The 10,099-nt window shown below is 46.3% G+C and overlaps 1 protein-coding gene across 1 annotated transcript; it reads left to right on the top strand.

The window, feature by feature from the left end:
• Positions 1–59: 59 nt before the first annotated feature.
• Positions 60–9,740, top strand: LOC111240290 (NLR family CARD domain-containing protein 3-like; the record flags this gene model as incomplete). Its single annotated transcript, XM_022770245.1, has 6 exons — positions 60–1,863; positions 6,989–7,162; positions 7,256–7,429; positions 7,552–7,725; positions 8,967–9,013; positions 9,166–9,740. Coding segments are annotated over 6 exons (2,909 nt in total), but the record flags the coding sequence as incomplete, so codon positions are not given.
• Between the last annotated feature and the right edge of the window lie 359 nt (positions 9,741–10,099).

The following is a 10,099-nucleotide window of genomic DNA, read 5'->3' as shown; positions in this document are numbered from 1 at the left end:
TAGGGGAATTAAACTGTTGTATTTTCTATATGAATCTAACTTCTTTTACGTTTATTCAGAACAAGTTGCTGCAGTTTGTCGACGTGAACTCAAATCTAACCTGAAGAAGAAGTTCCAGTGTGTGTTTGAGGGGATCGCTAAAGCAGGAAACCCAACCCTTCTGAAGCAGATCTACACAGAGCTCTACATCACAGAGGGAGGGACTGGAGAGGTCAATAATGAACATGAGGTCAGACAGATTGAAACAGCATCCAGGAAACCAGACAGACCAGAAACAACCATCAGACAAGAAGACATCTTTAAAGCCTCACCTGGAAGAGACGGACCAATCAGAACAGTGATGACAAAGGGAGTGGCTGGCATTGGGAAAACAGTCTTAACACAGAAGTTCACTCTGGACTGGGCTGAAGACAAAGACAACCAGGACATACAGTTCACATTTCCATTCACCTTCAGAGAGCTGAATGTGCTGAAAGAGAGAAAGTTCAGCTTGGTGGAACTTGTTCATCACTTCTTTACTGAAACCAAAGAAGCAGGAATCTGCAGGTTTGATCAGTTCCAGGTCGTGTTCATCTTTGACGGTCTGGATGAGTGTCGACTTCCTCTGGACTTCCACAACACTGAGATCCTGACTGATGTTACAGAGTCCACCTCAGTGGACGTGCTGCTGACAAACCTCATCAGGGGGAAACTGCTTCCCTCTGCTCGCCTCTGGATAACCACACGACCTGCAGCAGCCAATCAGATCCCTCCTGAGTGTGTTGACGTGGTGACAGAGGTCAGAGGGTTCACTGACCCACAGAAGGAGGAGTACTTCAGGAAGAGGTTCAGAGATGAGGAGCAGGCCAGCAGGATCATCTCCCACATCAAGACATCACGAAGCCTCCACATCATGTGCCACATCCCAGTCTTCTGCTGGATCACTGCTACAGTTCTGGAGGAGGTGTTGAAAACCAGAGAGGGAGGAGAGCTGCCCAAGACCCTGACTGAGATGTACATCCACTTCCTGGTGGTTCAGACCAAACTGAAGAAGGTCAAGTATGATGGAGGATCTGAGACAGATCCACACTGGAGTAAAAAAAACAGGAAGATGATTGAGTCTCTGGGAAAACTGGCTTTTGAGCAGCTGCAGAAAGGAAACCTGATCTTCTACGAATCAGACCTGACAGAGTGTGGCATCGATATCAGAGCAGCCTCAGTGTACTCAGGAGTGTTCACACAGATCTTTAAAGAGGAGAGAGGCCTGTACCAGGACAAGGTGTTCTGCTTCGTCCATCTGAGTGTTCAGGAGTTTCTGGCTGCTCTTCATGTCCATCTGACCTTCATCAAGTCTGGAGTCAACCTGATGTCAGAAAAGCAAACCGCATCCCGAAGGCCTAAACTATTAAGAAACATATCTAAAGCAAAACTCTTCTACCAGAGAGCTGTGGACGAGGCCTTACAGAGTCCAAATGGACACCTGGACTTGTACCTCCGCTTCCTCCTGGGTCTTTCACTGCAGACCAGTCAGACTCTCCTACAAGGCCTGATGTCACAGACAGGAAGTGGCTCACAGACCAATCAGGAAACAGTCCAGTACATCAAGGAGAAGATTGAAGAGACTCCCTCTGCAGAGAAAAGCATCAACCTGTTCCACTGTCTGAATGAACTGAATGATCGTTCTCTAGTGGAGCAGATCCAACAGTCCCTGAGATCAGGACGTCTCTCCACAGATAAACTGTCTCCTGCTCAATGGTCAGCTCTGGTCTTCATCTTACTGTCCTCAGAAGAAGATCTGGACGTGTTTGACCTGAAGAAATACTCTGCTTCAGAGAAGGCTCTTCTGAAGCTGCTGCCAGTGGTCAAAGCCTCCAACAAAGCTCTGTAAGGGTAGAGAGTAATTTTAGCAATCAAGTAATCTACTGATTATTTTATTGATTAATCAAGTGATAGGATAAAAACTACTTTTGTTTTATTAAAGAGCAATAGAAAATATAAAAAAAGAGAAAAGAACACAGTTCTCTTAAAATGGAAAACTAATTGGTTTCCTTTAAAGAAAACTATAAATTTATATTGCTTACATTACATACAGTATTATCTTTCAAAACTGAACCATTTAGTGAATTTAATTGCCATATTACATTCTCAGTTTTAAAGAAGACATTTTCTGAAATGCAAAAACAAATTAATTAAAATATTAATAAGTCAGTTCAAATTATCATTTCAAAAATGCACACAAGGCAAAATAAAGCATAAATTCAAATAATAATAATAATAATGCATTGCCTTGGTAAGTTGGTACAACTTAACTGTCAAAACGACAGGTTTTAACTGAACTACAACTCAGACATAATGTAAACCTCAACTGTCTTCTTGAAGCGCATTTCTAAGAGGCCAAAAAAAGTTCTGGAAGGATCGTTTTTCCTGGAGGAGGCAGATCGTGTCTGTGTGTTTCTGTGTGTGTGTATGTGTGTGTGTGTTTCTGTGTGTGTGTGTGTGTGTGTGTGTGTGTGTGTGTGTGTAAGCCTGCAATGTTTCCTGCTGCAGAAAAAATATGCTCTGATGACGTGGATGTTGCTGGAATACAGAGCAGGGACTTTGCCAGTGTTGGATAACGTGCTGCATTTGTTTTCCACCATGAAAGTGGATACTTCTTGGACAGGGGATGTTCTCCAAAATACATCAAGACCTCCTTCTGCACAGTTTGGTTTAACTGCTGCTCCTCATCTTCTTCATCACTAGGGCTGGAGTCTGATGATGATCCCAGTATGTTGTTGAGAAATGATGTTACACCCTTGACATGTGACTGGAGGCTCCATTTTCACTTTTGTTGGGCTGTGTTTCATCCTTTTTGGCAGCAAGTGCCATGGCTTGTACTGTGGTTTGGACCCTGAATGCTTCGTCAGCAGGTAAGAACTTAAGTTCTGTGTTTGGAGATTCAGGTTGAGACACTGATAGTCCTTGCCATCTTGCTGTGATCTGTTCTGCCACATGTGCCTGGAATTACCTTATTGGTGCAATCTCAAAAGCTGAACTCTATGGACTTCTCGAGGCTTTGCACTAGCTGTGGAAGTGCAGAGAGTGTAACATATTGCTGTCAACTGAGAAAGACCGTAGCTCCTCCAAATATCTCAAGGGCCTGGCTCAGCTCCTCAGTGAGGCTCTACTATTCAGGCTTGAGGTCAAGGTAGTGGTGTCTTCTTCTTTGAGTCACTGCTGCATCTGAGAGTGCAGCAGTCACTGGCCATCTTTGTTCCAGCAGCCTGGATAACACGTGATAAGTGCTGTTCCAGCGAGTACTCACGTCTTGAACCAGCATGTGCTGTGGCGTGCCCATTTGCTGCTGCTTAGCCTTTAGTTTGGTGATGGCCAGCTCACTCCTTTTAAAGTGCTCAACTAGACATCTTGCAGCAGCCACACACTTGGAAATGGCTTGGTGATTCTTCAGAGCGCTTTGCACAACCAAGTTCAGGGTGTGGCCTGCGCATCGCACTGATACCCATTCATGCTTTTCTGCCAAAATCTTCACTGCTACTGTGACATTGGCACCATTGGCGTGAACAACAGCTTTAATTTTTTTCTGGTGGAATGTCAAATTTGGCTATAACATCCGCAAGCCACCCAATATTAGGAGCCGTGTGTTTCTCCTCAAGGGGCATCATTGTCAGGCTGTGGGACTCCTTCTCCCAATCCTCCCCAAGAAAGTGACACATCACCCAAGACACGCCTCAGTAGCAACACTCATCCAAATGTCAGTTGTGAGTGCAATGCTGTCAGTCTCCTTAAGAATGTTCTTCAGTGTTCCTTTGATTTCCTCAAACCTTTCCTCCATCATTTTTGTGAAGTAGGTTCTTGAAGGAAGCGTGTACCTGGGACTGAAAATGGAAATCATCTTCTGAAATCCCTCATCCTCCATGGACAGTGGGTGCATGTCTGTTACAATCATGTTCAAAAGGCTGTCTAATAACTCAGCTGCTTGCTCAACCGAACATGGTGCTGCCGTCCGTACAAAACTGTCAATATGACGCCGTGATTTACTGAAGAATTGGAGAAATGATATTGATATTTATTACTAGGCTTTAAATATCATACTGTAAATTAATAAGACTGGCTAATATACTTTAATTAACTATGCTGAAGGATTGTCCTACACCTGCTGATGTTACATACTGCAGTCAAATATTTTGTTTTCCTTATATTTTTTTTGTAGAATGTGATTATTTTATTTTCATTTTTTTATTTGATCATTTTATTTCGAATGTGTGAAAGAAAGAAAAAAACAAAAACAAACATTAAAAAAGAAAGCGCAATGGTCTCACTGAAAACAGTGAACTTACACCTTTTAGAAAACATGATGCAATGCAATGTCAACCACATCCGAAACAGAGTGGGAAGAAGTCAGGACTTATGAGGTGTGTGTATGAGAGTGTCATGGTTTGCTATAGCAGACACTTTTTTGTTAGTTTTGTTTTGGAGTTTTTGCACTTCCTGTTTTATTTTGTAATTGGTTTCCTTGTGTGTCAGTGTTTTTGCTTCCTGTCTTGGTCCTGTGTCTGCCCCGCCCTAATGTGTTCACCTGTGTTCAATCACCCTTGCCTCCCTTGTCTATATAGTCTTTGTGCTCCCCTTTGTCTGTGTTGGTTCGTCTGTTTAGTTCAGGGTTTGTTCACGTCGTCTGTTCATGTCTATGGTTTTGGTTAATAAACCTGTCTGCACTGTTCCCCAAGTTTTGGTTGCATTTGGGTCCTACTTACCTCAAAACCCTTGACAGAATGAACCAACCATAAAAATGGACCCAGCGGCCTACGCCAGCTTCATGGCTTTTTTGGGGGTGCGTCGATCCTCCCAGCCAGCACCCCTGTCCGTTTCCAGGCCCCTTTGTACACTGGCTGACCCATTTTCTGACTCTGACCTGGACGACTCTGATGAGTCCCCTTTCCTGGGAACTCGTCTGGCAATTTTCAGGGGATTTCGTGGAGGCCACAGGGGGCGAGGTAATCATGGCTCCCATCGCCATGGGGAGGCTCGGCCTCAGCCCCAGCCCCAGGTTCCTCGCTTCCGGCCCAGGCCAAAGTCCAAGGTCCCCAGCTTCCAGCCCAAGCCCCAGCTACCCCAGTGTCTAGAGCCTCTACTCCCCTGTGGGCAGGAGCCTTCACCAACTACCCTGGCTGATGCATCAGCTGTTCCAGTGTCAGGGGTTCCAGTTGGTGTTTCGTCGGCTCCTGCCCCACTTCCCGGGTCGACCATCCCAGCCAGCGCATCAGCTGTCTCAGCGTCGGGGGTCCCGGTCGATTCCTCCCTAGCTCCTGAATTGGGTGGGCTGGACAAAGTCTCCCCTGCTCCTTGTGTCCTGTCAGCGGCCCAGCTGAGTCCTGACTCTGGTTCCAAGTGAGTGGTCCGGCCGATCCCTGCTCCTCGTTTCCTGTCGGCGGTCCGGCCGAATCCTGTCCCTCCGCTGGTGTCGGTGGCCGCTACTCTGTGTTCTCCAGCGGCGTCGACGACGGCTACTGGCGTGACGTCGCCGCCTCTCCTGGTTCCTGTTGTGATGTCACCGCCTCTCCCGGTTCCTGTCGTGACGTCACCACCTGCTCCCCTGGCCACCTCCGGTGGCCTCTGCCTCCGTGCTGCCTCCGGTGGCCCCTGACTCTGTGCCGCCTCCGGTGGCCCCTGACTCTGTGCCGCCTCTGGTGGTCCCTGACCAGTCGGCTCCTGGTCACCCTCCAGAGGGGCGACGCCATCCTCCAGCTCGACCTCCGGAGAGACCCCGTCTTCGCCGCCGTCCTCCTGCTCGTCCTCCAGAGGGGCTCTGCCTGCAATGCTGGCCTTCGCCTCGACTTCCTGAGAGACCCGGTCCTTGCTGTCGGCCTCCAGAACGGCTCCGTCCTTTTGCCCGACCTCCGGGTCGCCCCACTGAACTGCCCAGCCTGTCCATAAGGCCTCCGAGCCGTCCCCCTGAGTTGCCCTGTGTTGCCCCTGAGCATCAGAAGATGCTGTCCACTGGCCCCTGGATCCCTCCTCCCGTCCGAGTTAGTGTTCTGTTTAAGAGTCGTCTGGAATCCGACCCTTAAGGGGGGGGTTCTGTCATGGTTTGCTATGGCAGACACTTTTTGTTAGTTTTGTTTTGGACTTTTGCACTTCCTGTTTTATTTTGTAATTGGTTTCCTTGTGTCAGTGTTTTGCTTCCTGTCTTGGTCCTGTGTCTGTGTGGTGATTGTCTGCCCCGCCCTAATGTGTTTCACCTGTGTTCAATCACCCTTGCCTCCCTTGTCTATATAGTCTTTGTGCTCCCCTTTGTCTGTGTTGGTTCGTCTGTTTATTTCTGGGTTCGTCTCCAAGCTGTTCACGTCCTGTTCATCTCTGGGTTTGTCCTTGTTTTGTTCTTGTTGCCTATTGTCATCCCCTGTGGTTCCCTGTGCCTGTTTTTTGAAGTTCTTTTTGTTAAATAAACCTGCCTGCACCGTCTCCCATGTGTTGGCTGCATTTGGGTCCACCCCTACCCAACCCTGACAGAGAGGGGCACGTTCTTGAGCAAAACTTAACTAACACAGGTACATCATAACTAGCCACCACAGGTTCTTTTTTTTTTTTTAAGTGTTATTTTTTTGGGCCTTTTGTGCCTTTATTGGCAGTGCAGTAGAGAGAGACAGGAAATGGGGAGGCAGAGAGAGAGGGAGAATGACATGCAGCAAAGGGCCGTCCGATGTGGGACTCGAACCAGGGTCAACTGCAGCAAGCCTCTACACATGGGGGGATGCTCAACCAACTGAGCTACTCGACAGTTTCTGCACAGGTTGACTACTGGGTCCTCATATGGATTAAACGGAGCTTCGATGCAAAGAATTTGCCTCGATGAATTTTATTAATCGAGTTTAATCGATTTTCTTGAATCGTTTCAGCCCTAGTAGAGAGAGTTGGATTTATTCATCCTTATGTAAAGACACTTCTGTCTTTTCAACAGGAGAGAAAATAACTTCCTTTCTTCTTTAATTCCTCATGATCATCTCTTCAGACTGAGTGGCTGTAACCTCTCAGAGAGAAGCTGTGAAGCTCTGTCCTCAGTCCTCAGCTCCCAGTCCTCTAGTCTGAGACACCTGGACCTGAGTAACAACAACCTGCAGGATTCAGGAGTTAAGCTGTTGTCTGGTGGACTGGAGAGTCCACACTGTACACTGGAGACTCTCAGGTTAGTGTTTAGCTGTTTTGTATTCATACCTCTGACCTGTTATTTACCTCAAATATTGAATATTTGAGAGTTTTTCCATGAATTCCTCTTCAGACTGAGTGGCTGTAACCTCTCAGAGAGAAGCTGTAAAGCTCTGTCCTCAGTCCTCAGCTCCCAGTCCTCTAGTCTGAGACACCTGGACCTGAGTAACAACAACCTGCAGGATTCAGGGGTCAAGATGCTGTCTGCTGGACTGAAGAATCCACTCTGTACACTGGAAACTCTCAGGCCCGGATTCATCAACCTGTTTATCTGATGAGGGTTTAACAGAGCATCGAGTGTTTAGAGAGGTGTGTGTGTGTGTGTGTGTGTGTGTGTGTGTGTGTGTGTGTGTGTGTGTGTGTGTTCAGTCTGTCAGGATGTCTGGTCACAGAGGAAGGCTGTGCTTCTCTGGCCTCAGCTCTGAGCTCCAACCCCTCCCATCTGAGAGAGCTGGACTTGAACTACAATCACCCAGGAGACACAGGAGTGAAGCTGCTGTCTGCTGGACTGGAGGATCCAGACTGGAGACTGGACACTCTCAGGTACGTAGAAGCCTGCAGCAGAAACACACACTGTCTGATGGAGGAGGAAGAGCTGAAACATTTTCTGTGACAGATCTCTACAGAAGATCTTTGACTTCAACAACAACAGAGGAGTTTCCTCCTGATGACTTCAGTGTCTCGTTATGACTCACTGTGTCATATTTAGGAGAAGAGATCTCAGTGATGAAACCAGCTGTTGTCAGCTGTGTTTTGTGACCTAAGCAGGAATTTAAGCTTATTTGTCTCTACAGATGTTTTGTATCATGAAACATCTGTTTTCAAACTGAAACAAATCTGACACCAGATCAGATGAAGCCACAAAGTGGCTCCTTAATGAAAACTATACAGCAGCTGTAGCTTCACTAGACTTCCTCTCTGAGTCCATGTATGTTGAGCTGAGCCTCTTTCTCTCTGCTCTACAGTTTCTCTGGCTTCCTCTGGACTTTGACTTGAAGTCAAATAAAAATGTCCCGACAGGTTTGATGGAGCTCAGGACTCATCCTGAGGACGGCTGCTTTATTCCACATGATTTGACTGATCAACAGTGAATCTGTGTCACAGCTGATCTGTCTGAAGAGTAGAAAAGTACAGAATGTCATTTATCATGAGATCCTGATCCATCCTGTCACTGTGATGACATCATTTCTATTAGAAATCCTTCATCCAGTCACTGCTGCTGTGCCACCTGTTAAAACTTGTGCACAGCCTCATTCTTAAAGCGTCCTGTGGAGTTTTCTTGTAACAAACACAAGTTGTGTTCACACTCAGTGTTTCTCACCAAAACTCACTGTGTGTTTCACTGAGCTCTCACTAATGTGTTGAGTGTGTTTCCTTCCTCATGAAACATTTCAATCATGAGTTGTTCACAGTCTTCTTCTTCTCTGCCTTTGTTGGTGCATTGTGGGATATCTTGGCTGGTTAGCTCCACTGTGTCTTCATCTTATTTGCTGTGACATTTGTTTGTGCAGCTTGAGAGTCAGAGACTGAAAGTGTGTGTCCCACAGCAGAACTGATATGAAATGGAGAAAACACATGATGAAATATTTTCTCCATGTCTCCTCCTGCTCTGGATCATTACAAGATAAAGACTCCAGCTCCTTTTCCTCTGTGGTCAATGTACATCCATACATACAAGCCTCCATCTGAACACAGTAATCCAACAGTCTGTGTATGAGCCATGTAATGTCCATGTGTGCATGCTGACAGAGAACGTGCTGGTCTGACCCCCCTCCTCCTTTCAGGGCGGAGCCTGGTGGAGTCCGATGGTTGAGAGCAGGTCTGAGGAAGTGTAAGTGTGTTTTTAATGTGATTGATGAAAACAAAGCAGCACATTCAACCATCTTCAAACTGTCACATCACTGATGTCAGGAGTCATCATCAAACTGTCAATAACTGATCAGATGATCAATAACTGGAGCTGTGTCTTGTTCTCTCCATCAGATTCCTGTGAACTCACAATCGACACAAACACAGTTCACAGAGAGATAAAACTGTCTGACAACAACAGGAAGGTGACACATGTGGAGGAGGATCAGTCATATCCTGATCATCCAGACAGATTTGACTTCTGGCCTCAGCTGCTGTGTTCAACTGGTCTGACTGGTCGCTGTTACTGGGAGGTCGAGTGGAGAGGAGGAGTTTATATATCAGTGAGTTACAGAGGAATCAGCAGGAAAGGAAACAGAAAAGACTGTTGGCTTGGAAGGAACGATCAGTCCTGGAGTCTGATCTGCTCTAATGATGGTTACTATGTCTGGCACAATGACAGAGTGACACCTATCTCCTCCTCCTCCTCCTCCTCGTCTGTCTCTAACAGAGTAGCAGTGTATGTGGACTGTCCCTCTGGCTCTCTGTCCTTCTACAGAGTCTCCCCTGACTCACTGATCCACCTCTACACCTTCAACACCACCTTCACTGAACCTCTGTATCCTGGGTTTGGACTCTGGTCGTTTGGTTCCTCAGTGTCTCTGTGTTGAGTGTAGCAGAGAGAGTCTCCTCCTGTCAGAGAAACTTACTGTTGAACAGATCAGTCTCTACATGTCTGTCTCTTTCACTCACTCACCTTTTCAGACAGAGATTTCTTCCTCTTCCTTTAAAGACAGAAACTACGATTATTACACAAAACTTGTTGATTTTTACTTTTGTAAGACTCTGATTTTCTTGTCTTTTCACAATAAAAGCATAAGTGTGAGTATCAGTGTCTCTCTGAATCTGAGGACGATTGAGCTGATTCAGTTCAAACTAAAATGTTTTCATAGTTTATTTTAAAGGTCTGAGAAAAGACAAAGACAGTCAGTGAAATGGTCCTGAGGCTCTCAGTGATGAAGGTTTATGTCCAGAGGAAAGACTGAAAATTTCTAATAAATGAGGTTTT

Source organism: Seriola dumerili, unplaced genomic scaffold (genome assembly GCF_002260705.1).
Source record: "Seriola dumerili isolate Sdu_G_001 unplaced genomic scaffold, Sdu_1.0 BDQW01032540.1, whole genome shotgun sequence".
In the NCBI taxonomy this organism is placed as follows: Eukaryota; Metazoa; Chordata; class Actinopteri; order Carangiformes; family Carangidae; genus Seriola; species Seriola dumerili.
Note: the sequence above shows the minus strand (reverse complement) of the source record. Positions and strands in the feature narration are given on the sequence as shown.